The 21,781-nt window shown below is 32.6% G+C and overlaps 2 protein-coding genes and 1 long non-coding RNA gene across 3 annotated transcripts; 2 read left to right on the top strand and 1 right to left on the bottom strand.

Annotated features, from left to right (window-relative positions):
* Positions 1-2,682: 2,682 nt before the first annotated feature.
* Positions 2,683-11,310, top strand: LOC101268140 (uncharacterized). The gene is made up of 5 exons (XM_004229569.5): positions 2,683-4,596; positions 5,940-6,124; positions 7,268-7,438; positions 8,541-8,993; positions 10,677-11,310. Exons 1-5 carry the CDS (start codon positions 3,105-3,107, stop codon positions 11,124-11,126), a joined length of 2,751 nt encoding a protein of 916 aa, XP_004229617.1. The 5' UTR covers positions 2,683-3,104; the 3' UTR covers positions 11,127-11,310.
* A 5,019-nt stretch (positions 11,311-16,329) lies between these two features.
* Positions 16,330-17,023, top strand: LOC138347206 (probable carbohydrate esterase At4g34215). The gene is made up of 2 exons (XM_069294909.1): positions 16,330-16,603; positions 16,680-17,023. The coding sequence occupies exons 1-2, from the start codon at positions 16,330-16,332 to the stop codon at positions 17,021-17,023; spliced, it is 618 nt and encodes a 205-aa protein (XP_069151010.1).
* A 275-nt stretch (positions 17,024-17,298) lies between these two features.
* On the bottom strand, positions 17,299-20,075 carry LOC104648567 (uncharacterized). Its single transcript, XR_011221911.1, has 4 exons — positions 19,805-20,075; positions 18,764-18,885; positions 18,323-18,521; positions 17,299-17,666 (listed from the first exon to the last, which is right to left on the bottom strand). It is a non-coding gene; the product is annotated as an uncharacterized lncRNA (long non-coding RNA).
* Between the last annotated feature and the right edge of the window lie 1,706 nt (positions 20,076-21,781).

The following is a 21,781-nucleotide window of genomic DNA, read 5'->3' on the forward strand; positions in this document are numbered from 1 at the left end:
TTAATTAAAAAAAATAAAAAAAATCAATTTACGTTAAAATAAAAAAAGATATTATAAACTTTTTAAAATTCTAGGCAATTTTTCTAGTCATTTAGCATTATCATTTACAAAAGTATTTTTTCTTTTTCCTTTTCTTATTTGTTTAACGATTACACTACTTTGAAACCTGAGGTTACAATAGTTTCAAAACACCCGATTGAATAAATTTCTTTTAGGGATTGTTTGGTACAAGGGGTTAGGGATAACTTATTTCGAGATTAATTTAAAGTTGAATTTATCTTGTGTTCGTTTGGCATTAAATCACAAAATAAGTTATATGATATTGTATGTTATTTTTATGTCACATTGAGAATGAAATAACAATCCTGTAATAGTTAATCCTATGATTATTAATTCCATATTATTTTGTTTCCAGAACAAATAAGCCCTTGAATTCATGCATAACTAAGTTGTTTGGGTATTATTTGTAGGTTTTGAGCTAAAGTAGGGGGTTAAGGGGTTTGTCGAACCTAGCAATATTTTTTAAATTTTATATTTATCTTGTAAATATAATAAATATGTATAAACTATTAATTTAGAAAGGGACAAGATAAAAGTATTTCCTAAACTATGACCGAAATTTCAAGACAAATCTAAACTTAACTAAGTCATATTACCCCATAAATTAATTTAAAATAGAATAAGAACTTGTTTGGATTGACTTTTGGCTTATTACTTATAAGCTAAAAGTCATAAGTTAGGATTTCTAACTTATCATATCTTATGACTTTTGTCTTAATTTTGTTATTTTTGGATTTAAAATAGGGCAACTTTCACATATAGCAAACAAAAAATCCATATTTATATGCTATATCAAAGTTTGCATAATTGCGCTCTATAGCAACCATATAACTGTATAATTCGCTATACATATACAATTGTATGATTCGCTGGCCTGAATTGTATAATTCGCTGGCCTATTTCGCTACAATTGTATAATTCGCTGGCCTATTTTACTGCAGTTGTATAATTCACTGGCCTATTTCGCTGCAATATCTGTTTAAAATTTGCTTTGTATACAATTGAATTGAAGTAAAATGTTTGTATATTGTATAATTATAAGTGTATAGGAAGAAGATATATATTTCTCTCTCGCTTTATACAAAAACAGAAACACAATTTATACACTTCTGTTGTATAAAGCAAGAGAAAATTGTATTTCACGACAATTGTATAATTCACAATTTTATAATTCGCTGGACTTTTTCGCTGCAATATTTGTATGAAATTTGCATTTGTATACAATTGAATCGAAGTAAAATATTTGTAAATTGTATAATTAAGTGTATAGCACGAAGATATTGTGTTTTTGCATATATATATACAATTTTCTCTTGCTTTATACAAAACAGAAACACAATTTATATACTTCTGTTGTATAAAAACGAGAGAGGCAAGTAGGGGGAGATTGACGAGCGAGAATGGGAGAGTGGCGAGCGAGAGTTTAGGGAGATAGACGATTGACAAACGTTTGCTATGGGGCACAATTAAATCAAACAGTAGCTACTCCATTTATTTTAGATTATTAGTTTGTTATTATATACAATTATCTATTTAAAATAAGTGCTTATAAACACTTTTTAATTTTACCCAAACACTTTAAAACCTGCTTAAAAACTATTTTAGCTTTAAAATACCTAAAATAAGTAAATTCAAACGGGCACTAAATACATCACAAACATTGAATGACATAGACAATGTGCACACTCTCTTGAAGGCAATTGATGAATGCACAAATTGGACATGTGTCTTTTTTTTATTGGCAACTTTATAATTAATTAGTACACATATTAATTGATATTAAATCTTATATATATTTAGTTCTTTATTTGTAAAAAAATTATTTAATTTCTTTTTAATTTTTTTAAAATTAATTTCTTATCTTCACTTTTAATTATTTTTTAAAAATTATGTATTTTTTTTAAAAATAAGTTAAAAAATTATATTCGACATTGCAAAATTCATTTGGGAGATGAAATTTATGGGAGATTAAATGAATTCACTTGTGAAAACGTTATTCAAGAACTTGAGGTCTTGGTTAATGATCTATATTATCTCAGTAAAAATGAATGTCAATAACACGTTGGATTAATCTGCTGAAGATGAATACATGTCCAAAGGTCCAAAATTTAGAAGATTTTATGATACTGTCGAAAAAAAACAATGTTGATGACGAAATTGAAGATGATACAATACCTTTGAGATCAATTACACCAAAAGAAACACTTTTCGTATCTTGAGCTCTTCATAATTATATGATACAGTTCGACAAGACAACAACATAATCCAGAAGTTTAGAGATAGTCTCAACTAGATTTAAATTTTAACAAAAAAATAAAAATAATAAAATAATATTTCACTAAATTGTCTTAGATATATTTATATTTTTAAAAAATATTAATTTACAATATCGATGAGACCAATTATTTATATAGGAGTTTTTCAAAAATATATCATTTTATAAAAAAATGAGTGATTTTTATCATTAGCTCAAATTGTAACAGGAAGAAATAGTATTTTAAAAAACTTATTTATATATTCAATATTAATTTAGTAAGATTTTCATGAATAAATTACGAAATACAAATTTTTTAAAAAACACCATTAGTTACAAATAACTACTCTAATAAGGCTAGTAAAGATGGGATTCAAATTTGAAGTTTATCATCAACTCTTTTGTTAATCAATTCGTACACACGGTAACAAGGGCCTGCATCAGTGATTCAATCTAATTTTATATACTCATCGATTCGATGCATTAATTTTAATTTTTTAAATATATTTTAAATCAATAATTAAATATTTTTATAATTTTCAGTTTATGGATATTTATTCAATTTTAATTTATTCTTAGAAAAAAAAATAAAAAGTAAAAGCAGACCGGAGCCGGCTGCTACCAATCTTCCCCATTCTGGTTTTAGGGTTTTCTCTTCCAGCCAAAACCCTGATTCTTCACAATTTCCCGGCGAAGTGGCGTCGGAGGATTCAATTACTGAAATTTCTCTCTATATATAATACCTCTGGCATTTTAAAGAGAAAATCCAATTCAAATCACAGCCTTCAGTATGTCAATTCCAAAGGAGCTCTATCCCACCGAAGATGACCTCCCGTACGAGGAAGAGATCCTCAGAAATCCGTTCAGTCTTAAGCAGTGGTGGCGCTATCTAGTGGCACGAGCAGATGCGCCATTTACAAAACGAAGAGTGCTTTACGAACGAGCTCTACAAGCTCTCCCCGGAAGCTACAAAATATGGCACGCGTATCTCCGCGAACGTCTAGAGCTAGTTCGGAATCTTCCAATCAACCACTCGCTGTATCAAGCTCTAAACAACACTTTCGAGAGAGCGCTTGTTACAATGCACAAAATGCCAAAGATTTGGATCATGTACTTGGTGAGTTTAACTCAACAGAAGCTCGTTACTCGAACTAGACGCACTTTCGATAGAGCATTGTGTGCATTACCTGTTACTCAACATGATAGGATTTGGGAACATTATTTAGTGTTTGTTAGTCAAAGGGGAATTCCTATTGAAACGTCACTTAGGGTTTATAGGAGGTACTTGAAGTATGACCCTTCCCATATTGAGGATTTGCTTGAGTTTTTGTTGAATTCTGAGCTGTGGCAGGAGGCGGCAGAGAGGTTAGCTGGTGTATTAAATGATGATCGGTTTTATTCTATTAAAGGGAAGACTAAACATAGGCTTTGGTTGGAGCTATGTGACTTGTTAACACAGCATGCTACTGAAATATCAGGTTTGAATGTGGATGCGATAATTAGAGGTGGGATTAAGAAGTTTACTGATGAGGTTGGGAGGCTTTGGACATCGTTGGCGGATTATTACATTAGGAGGAAGTTGGTTGAGAAGGCAAGAGATATTTTCGAAGAAGGGATGACAACTGTGGTGACTGTTAGGGATTTTAGTGTTATCTTTGATGCATACTCCCAGTTTGAGGAGAGTATGCTTGCCTTGAAAATGGAGGAGATGAGTGATAGTGAGGTGGAGGATGAAGGGACTAACGGTGAGGTTGGGGCAGAGGAAGATGTGGATGAGGAGGATGATAGGTTGAATGTGGCAAAATTGGAGAAGAAGCTTAAAGAGTTTTGGCTAAATGATGATAAGGATATTGACTTGAGATTAGCGAGGTTAGAACATCTTATGGATAGGAGGCCAGAGCTTGCGAATAGTGTGCTTTTGAGGCAAAATCCGCATAATGTAGAGCAGTGGCATAGAAGGGTAAAACTATTCGAAGGGAATCCAACAAAGCAAATATTAACGTTCACTGAGGCAGTTAGAACTATTGACCCAATGAAAGCTGTGGGGAAGCCACATACTTTGTGGGTTGCATTTGCAAAACTTTATGAAAACCATAAGGATATTGCAAATGCAAGAGTCATCTTTGATAAGGCAGTGCAGGTGAATTATAAAACTGTTGATCATCTGGCTAGTGTTTGGTGTGAATGGGCCGAGATGGAACTACGTCACAGGAATTTCAAGGGTGCTCTAGAACTGATGAGACGTGCCACTGCTGAACCAACTGTTGAGGTCAAACGGAGAGGTAATTCTGACTTTCCTTTTGCATCTGTGCTCTTTCTTTTTCATGACTGTTTCTTTATTCTTGTCACCTGTTAAGTATTTAGCTCATCAAGCTTAAATAATAGTTCGGCATTAGATCTAATTGAGTCATGGAATACAAAGAAGTACTATATTGGTATTACCTCAGGAACTAAAATTTTGAATGTGGATTTCGTGTTACTTTTGTAGTAAAACAACAATCTACCGAAGTAATTCTTCATCCAACAATCTAAAGAAGTCGCAAGTAGTAATAAAAAAAGCTTGCATTTGGAAAAATCCAGACAAGCGGGTGAGTTTATTTTTTAAGATAAGGGTAACTTTGTATTCACAAAAAATTCTATTGTCCTAAGAAATGATGAATTGGAAACTTACACACCATAAGGGTAGTCAGATTACAAGTCTCCTAGGAAATCAACTAAATTTACCACTGCCCTTTCCAAATCTTCTTTACACCCAAAAATAGAAGGCTAATTTAGTTCATTTTTATCTTCTGAAAGTTGATATGTTTCCCTTCAAGACACCAGGCATTCCATTCTTCCCAAATGGTCCGCCAAATACATGCTGGACATTCCTTTCTTCCCAAATGGTCCGCCAAATACATGCTGGGATAGTCTTCCACCATTCTTTCTTCCTTTCCCTGCTTCCAATTCCTGACCAACTGTTCAAGAGCTCCAGAGTAGTCTTTTTGCATCAGCCATCACCCAGTTTGGTTGAGGGATAAGAATAAATAGTCATGGGATAAAAAATAGTCTTGGGATTAAATTTTGATGTGTTGTTTGGTTGCCATGTTTGGGATATCTTATTCCACCATTTATACATAGTGATGGGATAAATTATCTCATATACATGGAGGGATCAGTTAACCCAGGATAACTAATTCCAAGATAATTAATCCTGGGATAACTTGTTCCCAACCAAACGACCCCTTATTGTGCATAAGAACATGTTCAACAGATTTGTAGCTGTTTGAAAGTGTACGAACATGTGGTTGTTTATCTCAATTTCCTGCTCACACATGAAGCGCCTTGAGCAAATCTGCGTACCTCTTTTGTGTGATGCCTCATGTATAAGGTATGCCTTCCTTATTAGCAACCAGGCAAAGCATGTCTATTTGAGTGGCAATTTCTCTTGAAACTGAAACTTAGCAAAGTAATTTTTTCTCCATGACCAATCTAAGTCTTCAAAATTGAAGCTGAAAAGTTTTAGGAAAACATTTAGTATATCTTGACTGAGGAATCTAGATATCTAATTTCATTATCGGTCGATTGATGCTGAATGGATATTTGGGCTAACTCTTGGGTGCTGTCTTCATGTTTTAACACGCAGTTGCTGCTGATGGAAATGAACCAGTGCAAATTAAGCTACACAAATCTCTAAGGCTTTGGTTACTGTTTGTGGATTTGGAGGAGAGTCTAGGAAGCTTAGAGTCAACTCGTGTGGTCTATGAGCGAATTTTGGATCTGAGAATTGCTACACCACAGATTATAATAAATTATGCAGTACTTCTGGAGGTATGAATTTCATTCTAATCATTACTTACGTATCATCTTACTGTTTTAAATGCTCTTATTTTGCATATCTAATGTATGAACCATTTTCTGGTTGTATCTTTGCCAGTTATTTTCCACGATTTACCCTGTAGTCTTAAGTTATTTTGCTGAACTTTAGAAGATTTAATTCTGTGAGGGGCAAAATAGGGATTGAGTTCCCAAAATGGAAGTGGGATTGGAAGGAAAAAATTGACAAGGAAAAGGAATAAGGGGCCAGTAGTGGGAGAAAGATGGAAGGCGACATTAGTAAGCTCAGTAATCTCCAAATTGAAAAAGATCTCCAATCTGCATACTTGTTGATTTGAGAATATTCTTGGATACTAAATTGTCACTAAGAAGGATTCTTGATAGAAGCTGTGAATAATTAGCTGAGAAGTTTCATTGTGTAGGTAACATAGAGCTTCTGCAATCAAACAGCTATTCAAGATCCTCTCCCCCATTAGAATGTGGAGTATCCCATTTTTCACTTCTCATCACTAGGAAACTAAACGACAAAGCATATGAATTTATTAAAGAACTACTTACTAACTACTTGGTTTGTTTCTTACTGAGCAGAATTTCCTTTTAGTTTCCTGCCAAATGAAAGTTGTAAACACTAAACAAATATTAAAATAGTATCTTTTAGACTTTCTCACAAATCCCATTAGTGGGGCAATGGCCTTATGCTGTGTGATGCTATCCTAATGTCTGCTTACAATATGAAATCCTTCCGCTCTTACTTTATGACTCAGAAATCTTTACTGTTATTGATTTTCCATTAAGAAGGAGCTTTTTGTATAGTTAGTCACTATCTACTGGATGGCTTCAGTATTGCTGCTGGGTTAGCCCTTCTATTGATTTTCCATGTATGAATAGTCTTTCCTTTTACTCTGCCTGTTTCTCTGATTATGTAATTACTATTTTTATCCATCAGAAAATGAGATTTCTATGATTTCACATAGGCATTGAGGTTGTAAATGATTAAAAAAACAAGAGGATAAAGTGAAGATAAAAATGCATACATTTGAGGTCAAAATGCAAAAAACTTAAGAAAAGAATTTTGGATATCTTTTCTCTCTGGTGCAATTGGATTTAACTATAATATCTGGTATTCATTTTGTCTAGGATCACAAGTACTTTGAGGATGCATTCAAGGTTTACGAGAGGGGTGTGAAGATCTTCAAGTACCCACATGTTAAGGATATATGGGTTACCTATCTTTCCAAATTTGTTAAGAGATATGGGAAGTCAAAGTTGGAACGAGCTAGAGAGTTATTTGAGCATGCTGTTGAACAGGTATGTATATGACAATATGTTTTATTTGTTCAGTCAACAAATATAACATAAGTTTTCTATGATATAAATCTGAATTGTAAAATCGTTCTTTTTTGCTCCAATATGGTAAGTTCATCAATGATGATTTTTGGAATTCAATGATTCACTGTTTTAATTGGATGTTAGGTTCTCAACTGATGTTTAAAAATCTCATGAGTTTTTCCTTGTTTTTCTCTAACTACCTTAATGAATATGTGGAGATTTTGCCATTGCTCTGATATTGGCACATTTGCTTCTTGTTAGCAATATCATATTCTTATGTGTGTTGAACGTATGTAATGGCACCAGCCACTTTTTTGACCTTCTATACAGATCTGATATTCACTAGAATTTCTTGGACTTGTGTACCCTTTGTACAACAGGAACATCCCCTTTTTTGTGTGCAATTTAGTGTCAGTCAATCAACATCCCCTCTGGCGTAACTTAATATTGTTAGTAAAGAAGAAAATTGGCGGATCTAGGATAGCAACAGGTTTAAACTGATGGGAGAAACCATTGGCTGCGTATATGTTTTGGGAGACACCTGTGTCTGTTTAAGAAGTGTCCGGAAATCTATCTTCCTTCAGCCACCGTATATCTTTTTCTTTTAGTTACTTTCCAAATTATCCTTTTGGTCTTTCATCATCCTCTACTTTTTATATGATTGGATAAGGGCGCAAAAGTGGTTAGACAGCTCATTGAATCATTTTATGCATTGTGCTGTGCAGCTTGATTTTTTCCCCTTAGGGTTTAGTTTGAGGTCTTGTCATGTCTACCTGTGTGCATTTTATATTTATTTTTGATGCACAATGAATATACACGCAGCTTCACCTATGTTGCCTGTAATTTGCTGATATCACATAAATCTGTTGTTTTAGTCTAGAATCCTACATTGGCCATGTCTTGGGTGATAGTTGCACTTCCAAATTATGGGGAAAATTTTGCTTAATGCTGTTAGCAGAGGCTCTCATTTAATGTCTAACTGCTTCTTGTCTGTGTAGTTGCATCTTAAAGCACTTTCGGTAAATTCTGTTTGTCAAACTATGTTTGGATACTCATCTTCTACTGTTTCCATTCCCACCAGACCCCTGCTGATGCTGTGAAGCCATTGTATCTTCAATATGCTAAATTAGAGGAAGACTATGGTCTTGCGAAGCGGGCTATGAGGGTTTATGATCAAGCTACAAAAGCTGTTCCAGCAAATGAGAAATTGAGCATGTACGAGATCTATATAGCTCGTGCAGCTGAGATATTTGGTGTTCCAAGAACACGGGAGATATATGAACAAGCAATTGAGTCTGGGCTTCCAGATAAGGATGTGAAAGTTATGTGCTTAAAGTATGCTGAACTTGAGAAGAGCCTAGGCGAGATTGATCGTGCTCGTGCACTGTACAAGCACTCATCACAATTCGCAGACCCTAGATCTGACCCTGATTTCTGGAACAAGTGGCATGAGTTTGAGGTGCAGCATGGTAATGAGGATACCTTCCGCGAGATGCTCCGTGTGAAGAGGAGTGTATCTGCAAGCTACAGCCAGGTAAAAAAATACTCAGTTAATCATTAAGTTAGCCATCCGTGATGTCCTTGAGAGCAGTAAATTAAGGAGCTCAATCATATTCTCACAAAGAATTAAGACCAAAGAGTACTTGTGGCATGGTTTATCCAAAAAAGTATTAAAGTGTACTTGCGGCATAAAAGAAGGCAAAGGATGGAAATTATTTGGTACTTGATGGCTTCTAGTAGGAAGGATTGTGTAAGAAGAGTAATAATCTGGTTAGAATGGTAGTACCAACTTAATCAGGATAAAATAATTACTTTACAATGTGTATCATCCAACATGACATATAATTAACTTTGGAAGATGACAACCTAGCTTCTGATTAGACTGGGTCACTGGGAAACCTACTATTAGAGCTACTTATGTGTTATGCCAGAAAATTTCTTGAAAATAGGAAGGGCTCATCATGTAGTATTTAGCTCAAGTAACTATCTCAGTGTATGAACTATCAATCAAATCTGTCAACTATACTTGATCTCATACTAGTGGGTTGTAGGATCCTCTATATACATATTCCGTTATATTCTGGTCCATGCAGTCCAATATTGAAAAGCAATTACTTGTCTTTTAAGGCGGATTTAGAGTTCTCTAAATCTCACAGTATCCCTATAGTGATAGAGAAGTCTTTAGCCCAAACCAAGAGGACTTCTGGCAAATACCAATGCAAGTTTTCTAACAATTACCAAGCCTTACCCCAACAAGTTGGTATCTCATATAGTGGTCATTTGGTCATTATGTTCTTTTTTCTGACATAAATGTACATTCATGAGAGATTTAAGTCTCTTGAGACAACTTCTTTGTGAATTTGCATCCACCTCCTTCTCTTTTAGCACCTTAAATTGTCACATGTCACACTACTGGATTCATGAATTTGGAGGTCTACGTAAAATATGGCCGAACCATCTTAGGCGATCACCTTATAATTTATCCTCTTATATCCGTGCTTATGTCCTAGTTTTGATTTGATCATTTCTAGTTATTTTCTGGTAAGATCACATATTTTCTTTTAACATACGTATTTGTGAAACACGATAAGTATATATTAGGCTGTTGAGTACCAACCACTCTTGCAAAATCGTTCTATAGAACTCCTATGGTGCTCCATCTGAATTATCCTATTTTAGTCCTTTATGCTCAAATTTCATCTATCATTGCATCTTTTTGGGGAAGATTTAAGATATTTGAATTATCGGACCTATCAAAAAGAATATTTGAGTTGTTTGTAGTAGTTAACCACTAACCTATCCAATCTCACTTGTTATTCGTTCTTTTGCAAGCTAAACTTGAAGTTTCTCTGTTCTGTCTTATTCCACTAACCCTCACTCTCTAGAGTGCTAGCTTCTCTATAGTTCTAGTTTTTGGTTAACATCCTTGCTAATTACTTCAATGACGCAATCATATGCAAATAGCACGCTCCATGGAGTTCTCAAATGATCTACTATCGGTTGATTCATCTAAAAGTTAAAGGAAATAAGGGTTTAAGGCAGATCTGTGGTGTAGACCCATAATTTAGGGAATACCACTCGATCTCCTTTGGTTGGTCTCACCTTTTTGACCTTTCCTTCATACACATCCTTTTTAAATAGTTTTGTATATTCTCACATTTCTGCATTTCTTGAACTTTGTTGATTGACCATACTGACATGCTTCTTGTTCCTGCAGACGCATTTTATCCTACCAGAGTATCTCATGCAAAAGGATCAGATGCAGACCCTTGAGGAAGCAAAGGACGTTTTGAAAAAAGCCGGTATTGCTGATGATGAGATGGCAGCTCTTGAAAGACAGTTAGTGCCCCCTGAAAATGGTACAAAGAGCAAAGAAGAGAGTCGGGTAGTTGGATTTGTTAGTGCAGGAGTAGTTGAGTCAAATGGACAGAAAGTCACTGCAAACAATGAGGATATCGAGCTACCTGAGGAAAGTGATTCTGAAGAGGATGATGATAAGGTTGAAATTGCACTGAAAGAAGTCCCTGATGCAGTGTTTGGAGGTCTAATCCGTAAGAGGGACGAAGGTGATGAAGCAGAAGACAACTCTACTGCCAAGAATAAAGATAGTGATGGCCCTCTTGGCGCGCTAGAAAGAATAAAACGAAGGAAACAAGCAGCATCTTAAGAGGAGAGTTTGTATTTTTCTGCTGGTTTGAAATTTTTGACCTAATTCCTAATCGTGTAAATTGAAGTTTTAGATTGTTGTATAACTTTAATTTCTCCATAGAGAAGGTGTGTACATCAGTCGTTATATTAAGTGTACACGTTTGTTTATTCCTCTATCCAGAAAAATGGCGAGTCTTTCATCATTTTGTGTTTAGAATTGTATTTTGCTACTTACGTGATTATAACAATCTGGCTGGTGACACATGATGAATCTGTATTCATGCTTTTACTATAGAAAATTGGCCAAACACTCTAGCCTCATTAATCATATCTTAGTTTTTGGTGATAGAACGTTCTATATCTTCTCTGTACCTTCAGAAATTTCATCTTTTCAACCTTTTGGAAAAATAAAATAAAATTAAACATCCAGCTTAAGAGAACGGGAAGAAACTACAAATTAAACCTTTTAAATTTAAGTAGCTAACAAGCTAAGCTAATTAATTCTAATAGCCAGCCAACTAAGATGGTAAAAAGATTCATAATTATTAAGTTTAAAGTTTTCAAAATAAGAGGGTTCTTTTGCTACGTGTCAATAATGACGACCATTTACAAAATTATTCCCCCTTCAAAATAGTTTGTCACAGTTTGTAAATATCAAATCGACCACTAAATCAAATCCGAATTTATTAGATTATGGCTATTGGGTTATTGATTAATGGATTTCTAATAATCTTATAAAAATAATTTATTGGATTATCAGTTCCATTTTGATTTTTAATATTGGATAAATCAATAATTCATTAATTATTGTCTTTTTTATTTTACTATACCAAAACATTTCCAGCTGATTTTGCTTGTTTTACTTAGTCATGCCAAATTAGAAAAGTGAAAAGTCATATATAAGCATTTTCTTAATGGACAAAGTAAAAACTGAACCATTAAAGATCACAACCAAAAACTGATAATTTCTTTATTAACCGATTATTAATTTTAGGACTGTTCCAAATCAAATCGAAATTAATAAGCTGAATCGATAAAAAAGTTATTGATTTATAATATCGGATTAGTGGTTTAGTGATTGTGATAACGGTATTAATTTTTTTGTTATCGGATTATTGATTCTTAACGATTTAAAATTTTTTCTTAATGAATTAATCGATAACCCGATAGTAAATTAAGTAATTATAATTATATCATTTTGTGTATAAAGTTCTCGACTTAGAGTTTAATTTGCTATTTTTATTTTTGATTGTCTCAAACACTTGATTATTCTACAACGTAAAAGTGTTTGGTTTTTAAGCAAGATATAACTTCTGAACTCAAATGCATGGTTTATATTTGATTTGTCACATTGTTTCTAAGTGATTTTCAAAACTTTTTTTTTTGTCAAATCTTAACGGTTAAATCAATAACTAAACCGATAACAACCAAAAACCGATAAATCAATAACCGATAACCCAATATCTTAATGGTTCTATAACGATTTAACAACTCTACAAACCGATAACCAATAATCCAACCTGATAGACTTCAAAACCGAACCGAACGATACACGGTCCTAATTAATTTAGCACATTTAACAATAAAAATTGATAAACTCAACTAATAATATATAGAATCGAACCAACCCAATTTATGCATCTCATCGCATCTACTTTTCAAGAGTAAATTAAGATAATTTCGATTACACATTGAAATTCAAATATTAAAAGACTAAACGCAAAATACTACAGGCCAGGTATCTATATAACCAAGGAAAAATTAGAAGACAAATGCATAACACTCCATTAGTAACAAGTGATACATAAAAATTAATAAAGTAAAAACAGGTAGAGAGCAAAATCATATTTGGTACTAATGTAGAAGCAACCATCACCAAAACCTCAATGCATATTAATAAAGAGATTCATTACACAAAAAGTAAACAACACTCTGACAGAGGTCGCCGGAGCAAAACCATCGCCGGTAGCCATCGCCGGTGAAGGTGCAATATTCTCCGATGCCAAGTCTTGAGCCTCAGACATCTCCAAAACAACTACCAAAACTAGTACAACATAAATATAGAAAAACTTAAGGCAAGCCATTGATAACATAACAAAATATTTATTTTTTTCAATTTATTTATTTTTAGTAGTAGAAAAAAGATTGGAGAAAAACAATAATATTTATAGCGAAGAAAAAAAAGGCATAGATTCTGTTTATACTTTATTGCATGTATGCCATTTGTCTAGGGGAAATTTTGTTTTTGAGAAATGGTGTTATTTTACTGTAGGATAAAAGTTTGACACGTTTTATTCAATCATCAAATTGAATTTATGCTATTTTTTAAAATTTTTTTTGGCTTTTCGTTGTTCTTTTTCGAGATTGAATTATTTCAAATGTGGACACATATATATAATCGATCCTATTACCATTATATTCGATTGACACATATATATAATCAATCTTATTACTATTATATTCAATTGAACACACAGTATAAATTTATTTTTCGTCTAATCATATTCTTTACAGAAAAAAAATGTATTTTTTGTTTTTGTGAATTTAAACACGATAATTCACCTTGATCTCATTGATGATTTTGAGATTGTTCGATATTAATATAAATAAACGCAAAAATAATGAAATGCAGTTAGCTGGATATGTCACAGGAAACAACAATAATAAACCACAAAATAATGATTTTATTTTGTTGGTGATGATAAATAGTACACAATGATGTATCCATAATATCTTTCCCTTTCTCCACCAAGACCTGTAATCTCCTTCAATTCTTCATCCCCTTCCTTTTTTATTTTTTTCATTCTAATTACAATCAAACCTCATTATTTAAATCGTCTTTTGATTTCTATGATAAAATAATGTTATAGAAAATTATTTAATAATTTTTCTAATCGTTATATATAGAGATGATTGTTTTAGAGAAATTTAATATTATAATTTAGTGCATGTAATACGCGAAGTAGGATAATAAAGTAGCCCCGGCTAAAGTTGCCACGTGGGGCAATGACGCCGTAGCAGCAGATATATCATTAGATGGGGCCGGGGCAGAGGCTGGAGAAGAGATTGGGGCCGAGGCTGGGGGCAATAGTTGAGCCATAGCCGAACCAATTGAGGCAGCTACGATGAGGGTGACAGAAGCGATCTTCTTCATCTCCATATCTTTTTAAAAATAAATAAATAAATGATAAATTATTTTTTGAATTTTTTTTTTTGGTGAATTAAATGTGACTGGGAAGAGGGTTATATATAATATGTATTGGTACAATTTGAACCACATTTGGGTATTTATGGCTAGAGTGATTTTAGGGTTATTGTTAGAAAATAATGATAAAGATTTTAAGGGTTCTCAATTTTCTTTTTCTTTTTCTTCTTCTACAATTTAGCATTTTCTTGTTAAGTTTTGGTTTGTTGCAAATTTGAAAATATTTTGACTTTTTTTTTTATGCTTATGCTGAAAGAGTGATATGTTGATGGTTGTATTATTTCTTGTTCTTTTAAATTTTTGTTGTATTGTATTAAGTTTTTTTTTTAGTTGTATATGATATTTATAGTAAAAATTTCAGTTCATGGTAATAAAAGTCATTCATTTAATCCATATTATAATGAATTACATCAGTTTTATTTTATCAGTTCGATAAATATAGATTTCAATTTATTCTTAATTCATAAAAATAATGGATAACATGTGAGTATTCATATACAAACTCATTTTTGTAAATAGGAGAAAATCTTTTCCTTGAGAAAACATTTACTAGATCAATAAAATGCACACGAACGCCCAACCCAACTCCTCGCACTACCAACCCTCCCCCTACCTACCTATCTCCACGTACTCCTTAACTCATGGCATGTTCCTGAGTCAGGGTTGGAGTCACGAACGAATCCTAAATTAAGGTTGAATCAAAAATTGGAATTGGAGCTCGAGTAGAGATCGTGGTCATGGGCTCGTGGTTCCCATGAAAATTATATCTCGATTAAGAATTAGGTTAGGGTTAAGATCGAGGTTATATCTCATATTGAGATAGGGTGCCAAGTTGAGATAAAGATTGAAATTGAGGCTAGATCTCAAATTGAGATCGAGGTCAGAATTGATTAAGTAAGGTCCTAGGTGATTAATATGGATTAGAACAATCCATCCAATTCATAAATTTTATCCATATTTATTTGGTGCATTGCAATTCATTTATCCATTTTCAATCCACACAAGTTTAATCCAATCCGTCTATTTGCCGCCATGATATTATATATATTATCATTACTTATCATATTTATTTTAAAAAAGATTGTTTCCTCGGCCAGGTATTAAAAGGATTCATTTCTCTCTTATTATAGATATAGATTAGAGTGTAGACATACTATGGTGGAATAGGGTGTAGACATATTGTCATCACATATTTGGTAATTTATACATGAAATTGATTAAAAAAGTTTTCATTTAGTTTAAAGGAAAACGAAGGAGGGAAGCGGCAGGTGAAAAATAGGATTTTTTGTTTTCTTTAAAGAGAGAGTTTAAATAACTGTTTAAGTGGTGTTTTGTGATTTTGATAGGCACAAATAGGTTCAAAAATCAAATTGTTTGTGTTAGTAAGAAATGGCAATATTAGTCTAGATTAGGGACAAATGCTTGTCAGTCTGTTAACCACATGGGTAAGATTGACCAAACTTTAAACAAAGACCCTATTTAAAATTGTAAAAATTAAAGGAATCACATGGACAATTTTGATCTTAATTCAAGAACTATATTAAAAAATATTCACTTGTAAACGTATTGCAGTATTAAATGCAAATAATTGCTCATATCTTATTACTCCACTAGTTATTAACTAAATTATCACAGGACTAACATTATGCAAGCATAGTTTTTTTAAGATAGTACGAGACTAAGAGTCCAAGACCATATAAAATACACTTTTAATTTATTGTTTCCAGACTGTTTAATTAACATAATACTATAGTATACTATAGCCTAAAGCTTCAAAGCTAATGAATTTGAAACAAGTTCCATCGATATTCAATTAAGTGCCCTGGAAGATTCGAGCCAACATGAATCTTCTTCAATAACAATATATTTATCTATCATGAATCACATGGAAAAAAACTACTACGTAATAAATAAAAAGGGGTCAGCTTGCTATGAAAAATGCAAGTGATAACTAATTTCATCCAATGCATGTATATCTGTAGAAGTTGAATGAAATTCATTGAGTGGAAAATAACAAATGGCAAAATTCATGGCATTGCTTATGATCATGGCTTTATCTTATTTTACAGCTATAGCAAATTCACAGGTGAAGAACATTTTCTTACTAGCTGGACAGAGCAACATGTCCGGCCTAGGAGGCGTCGTTAATAACACATGGGATGGTATAGTTCCGCCGGAGTGCAGCCCAAATCCGGCCATCCTCAAACTTGATGCCAAACTTCAATGGGTGGAGGCAACTGAACCTTTACATGCAGATATCGACGCGAATGTTACTTGTGGGATTGGTCCAGGTATGTAGAGGGGGATTTAAATAGATTAGACTCGCTCTGGACATGCAAACTATAAATTCTAGATTCGTCTGTGCAGGTATGCCCTTTGCAAATTCTTTGTTGAATAAAACTTCGTTTCTGGGGGAAATAGGGTTGGTACCATGCGCGATGGCTGGGAACAGAATCAGTCAATGGCAAAAGGGGACTTTCCTTTACAATCAGTTGGTGATGAGAGCCAAGGCTGTTGCAGTGCAAGAATGTGGGGTAACTAGAGCTATGCTTTGGTATCAAGGGGAGAGTGACACAACATTACTGAGTAATGCAAATGCTTATAAAGGAAAAATGCAGCAATTTTTCACTGACTTGAGAAGTGATGTTGGGATACCAGATCTTTTGATTATCCAGGTAAACTTTAATTCGGTACTCCCTCCATTTCAATAATTTGTTTTTCTGGTTTTGATTTGATAGAGTTTAAGAAAAAAAATAATGAAGACTTCTGAGTCTTGCAGTCTCAAACTAAATATATGTAGAATGTACCAAATGTTTCTTAATCTTGTGGTCTTAACATATCATTGGGAATTGAAAAGTACCATAAACGGAAAAGATTCTTTCTGAAACGGACTAAAAAGGAAAGTTAGACAAACAAATTGAAACGGAGGAGTAACTCTTACTGCAGGATCATCTAAATGCTGTATATTTTCAAAATGGAGCATATATGTGTGTGTGAAAATCCACTAAAATTTCAACAAATATTAGATTTTGAGCTCATGATTATAAGAACACAATAAGTTCTCCATCACAATATGAGTTCAGTCAGGAATCAGTTGCATAGTTATTAGTAATCCTTACTTGTCTACGCTTCTTTTGTTCAAACTTGTGTAGGTGGCTCTTGCTTCAGGAACAAATTACACAGATATAGTAAGAGAAGCACAGTTAAATCCTGACCTTGCTAATGTAGTAACTGTTGATGCGAGGGGCTTGGAGTTGCATAAAGACAATTTACACCTTACTGCTTCTTCCCAAGTCCTCCTAGGACACATGATGGCTGATGCTTATCTTCAAACAATCTCAACCACATCCTAATCTATTCATTAGTCAATAGTGAAAGAAAATTTCAGTTATTTTCTCAACATGTGAAACAAGTGTTAACATTCAAAAAGGAAAAAATGTTCAATACTCTGTAATGTAATCATAAAACAGTATGCTATCATTTTTTCATGTTTCAATTGTTCAAGTAAAAACAAGGGAAGTGTAGTTTTATCCATCCAATGATCCAAGAGGCCGGGTGTCAATTTTCAATACATAAAAGTGCCAATCTCCTTGAACATAGAAATTACAAAAGGGAAGATGTTTTTAATAAATGCAGCATGATTTGTAGTTACGTTCCTTTGTAATATCAAGTCCTTTATCTGAGAAGTTTAGAGCAAGTGTATAATCGATAATTACACTGGAGCTATGTAAGAAAAGGAGAAGTAAATTGTAAAAACAAAAGAATCATCCCGTTAAAGGGGGGGTTGTTTGGTTGTTGGTTACAAAGGAAATTATTCATATATTGAAGCTAGCATAGTCAATACCATATTTGGTAGGTTTTAGTTGCTTTGTATAGAATTTAGCACACCAGGTACCGTGTTTTGTTACTATTGTTACAATCCCACATGTATAATTTATGAGTAAATTTATTTATCATATAATGCAGGGTAGTAAAATAGGATAACTAATACATGACTAATGAATCTCTACCTTACTACCTGCATAACTCTAACCAGTAACCAGGTGGCTTCTGCATCCTGTTCCCTTGCCAAAATTTAGAACAAAATCACTTACAATCGTTGGGTCTTAATCTCTGGATCATGTCGAGTAGAGAACATTCAGCTGAAGGTACATTTATCAGCAGCTGAAATGTATGTGCATTAGGAGAGAAACCCTTATCAACCATTTCCTGCAAAGGTGGAAATACCTCATGTAACTTATTCCTTTTAAGAAATCCTTGCAAAATAAAATCACAAACAAAAATTTTTGGGTGAAAGACCATTTTGTTCCATTTTCCTCATCAAATCTTTTGCTTCGTCTAGCAAACCCTCCTGGCATAGGCCATTTATCATTGTTTTGTATGACCTCACGTTGACATGTAAACCATCAGAACACAATTATTGAATATATCTTGAGGAATATCGAGCTTGCCTTTTTTGCACAATCCAGCAATAACAACATCATACATGAACAGCTGAGGCCAACATTCTTCCTTTCCAGTTCTTGAAGAAACACCAGAGCTTCTTCAGCATGTCCATTCTTGCACAAACCATCTAGCATGATACAATAAGTGTGATTGTGAGTATTCGGTTTGAATCCTAAACACACAACTCAATCATACATCTTTGTGCATGGGAGAATCTCCCTGCTCGAAATAATCCCTGCAATACAGTACTGGTGTATGTTACAGTTCCAGGTTTTAATTGTTTTAGAGACGTTTCTCTCACAAGATCTATGCCTTTGCCTATTTTCCATTCTTTTGCAATAACCATTGATTAATGTTAGGTTGAACACCGCTCTGAACCACCGAATAAACACTTGTTTTGCTTCATGTAACCAACCTTGCAAACAGTAACCATCTATCAATGTGTTATATGCAACTACATTAGGATCAAAGCCCTTTTATATAATACATTCCATGATAGCTTTGGCGTCTTCCGACCTACCTTCTTTGCAAAACACATCAACTAATATATTATAGCTATACACATTTGGATACACACCCTGATGGATCATCTGATTCAATAGCTTTCTTAACTTCCTTCTTCCCATCGGCCAAAACTACAAATACCTTGAATAATTGAACTATATGTAATAATATCAGGATAAATCACTTTCTCAGTCATTCTAGTGAAAAGCTTATGCGTTTAATCTACCATTCAATCTTTGCAAAAGCTGTCAATTAAGGTGTTATAAGCTGCAATGTTCGGTTCGCGATTCCCTAAATTAGTAATTTCTTTAAAGAGATGAATAACAACAGAGTATTATTTTTTTTTTTGAATCTTCGTAACTATACCTTCACCAATTCAGTGAACGCCTTAATCGATGGCGGAGATCGGTAAACTATCATTCGACGGAATAAAGCAACAATTTCATCAATATTCTTCCCAGTTATATGCTTAGAAACAAAATTTTGTAGCGAGGCAGATCATGTTAAAGCAATTTTAGAGCTAGTGTGAAAAGAGAACTTACTGAAACCTAACGGATTTTCAATCAGAAAATGCTTCCAGATCGCAGATATGGCTCTTCTTTGCAGCTATTAGTTGGGGCGAAACTCAATCACCGGAGAAAAAAAAGAAGCTATTCATCGTTCTCCGATCTCCGGCTACTAGGAATTTTTTTTTATCAAACAGAAGTGTTGGTGCAAATTATACGTTAAAATTAGTTGATTTTTTTTAAAAAAAAAATAATAATCTCTTGAATTTCTGTATTTCTTTCGTAATTACGTTTTTAGACTTGTCTCAAGTAAGATTAAGGTTAAACAAAAGTACTTTTAATAAAAATAAATAAATTAGGGAGTAGTAAATATTCATAAAGTATGAACATGTTATTCAAATTCATCATAGTTTAGAAGTCTATGGTAAAAGTTTACTTCTGTCGTCTCAAATTATTTGAGGTGACATAATTATTATTCTTAGTAGTAATTATATTTGAAAATTATAAATATAACTTATATTTTAAAATAGTGATAAAAAGTTCTAATCAGGAGTATTAGATTTCTTTGGTTCAATTTGTTTGATCTATTTTATCTTGATAAAATTTATTAATATATAAAATACTTTTAAATCTTATAATCTTAAATTAAAGATATCACAAATATATCAAAATATTCATTAATTTTAGATGCCACATAAAAATTTAATATAAAACCGTCACTAAAAATAAAAAGTTATTCTTTTGAATGGGTAAAAGAAAATAATGAGCTTATATATCATAGTAGAGTAAGTTATAACTCATTATTGGGTAAATGATATGAAATAGCAAACTATTAATTTAAATTAATTGTTATAGTCATAATTTATTTTATTTGTAATTCACAATAAACATTTTGTTTTTTTGTCACCATATTCGTTATACAATTAGACATTTTCGATATATAATTACCTATTTGGTATACAAATGTATAAAATGTGTTTGCGTTTGTATAAAGCGAGAAAAAATATATATACATATACAATACATATATTTTTATTTTATATACTTATAATTATACAAATACTGATCTTATTATATAAATGAATATCTTATCATACAAATTATAATGTATAAATAAATTTATACAAAATTGTACAATTTATATAAAATTGAATATATCTAGCGAATTATACAAATTAAAATTTTCATAACAAATATACGATTTATTGTGAAGCACAATTATAAAAACTGTGCCTATAATATATAAATATATTTTTTATATTTGTTATAGGTAAAAGATGCTCATTATTATATGTGAAATAGTCAGCTTAGCAGAAGAAAAAGAAATGCATTTAAAAACTAGGTGTTGTTGATGTATTTTAAATTAGAGTTTAAAATTAGAAATGAGATTTGCATGTATTTTAAATTAGAAATTTGCTAGTATGACATGGGAACATAAATTCAACTTTTCTATTGCCTGGTATGTTCTTCTTTGGCTAACAATATTCTAGCCACCCATTAATTATATTCATACTTAGTCGTATGTGCAAACATCCTCTTCCTCCAATAATTTAAATTATGGTTACACCAAATATTTATATCGAATTAACATATACATGATGTGTCTAAACTGTATATAAGTTTGTTAATTACGTATATTTTAATTTTAAGTTATTTAACAATGGTATGATAGCATTGATTTAGACAATGTAATTAGAAGTGTGGGCCACAATATAATATTTGACATTCAAAGAAAGAGAACTCAATGAGGTTAAAAATAAACTATCAAACGAATGCGATGCAATGAAGAAAGTTGTTTTTTTCTTATTTAGAGATTTCGAGCTTTTAATATAGCTTTTTTTTTAATAGAAAGCATTACTTTTTTGAACAAGTCCTATCCAATGCGAATCCTAATATCAAATAGAAAGAATGAGCTTAAAAAAGCCTTAAGAAAGCAGGCTTTTCCTAAGTTAATTAAAGAAACACAAACTTGCAGTACTACTCATGGCACATACATTACATTTAAATAAAATG

The sequence above is a fragment of the Solanum lycopersicum genome, chromosome 1 (genome assembly GCF_036512215.1).
Source record: "Solanum lycopersicum chromosome 1, SLM_r2.1".
NCBI lineage: Eukaryota > Viridiplantae > Streptophyta > Magnoliopsida > Solanales > Solanaceae > Solanum > Solanum lycopersicum.

Coding starts and splice junctions, on each gene's coding strand:
- LOC101268140 (XM_004229569.5), top strand. CDS start 3,105: ATGTCAATTCCAAAGGAGCTCTATCCCACCGAAGATGACCTCCCGTAC. Junction 4,597..5,939: donor TGTTGAGGTCAAACGGAGAG/GTAATTCTGACT, acceptor TTTAACACGCAG/TTGCTGCTGATGGAAATGAA. Junction 8,994..10,676: donor TATCTGCAAGCTACAGCCAG/GTAAAAAAATAC, acceptor TTGTTCCTGCAG/ACGCATTTTATCCTACCAGA.
- LOC138347206 (XM_069294909.1), top strand. CDS start 16,330: ATGGCAAAATTCATGGCATTGCTTATGATCATGGCTTTATCTTATTTT. Junction 16,604..16,679: donor TACTTGTGGGATTGGTCCAG/GTATGTAGAGGG, acceptor TCGTCTGTGCAG/GTATGCCCTTTGCAAATTCT.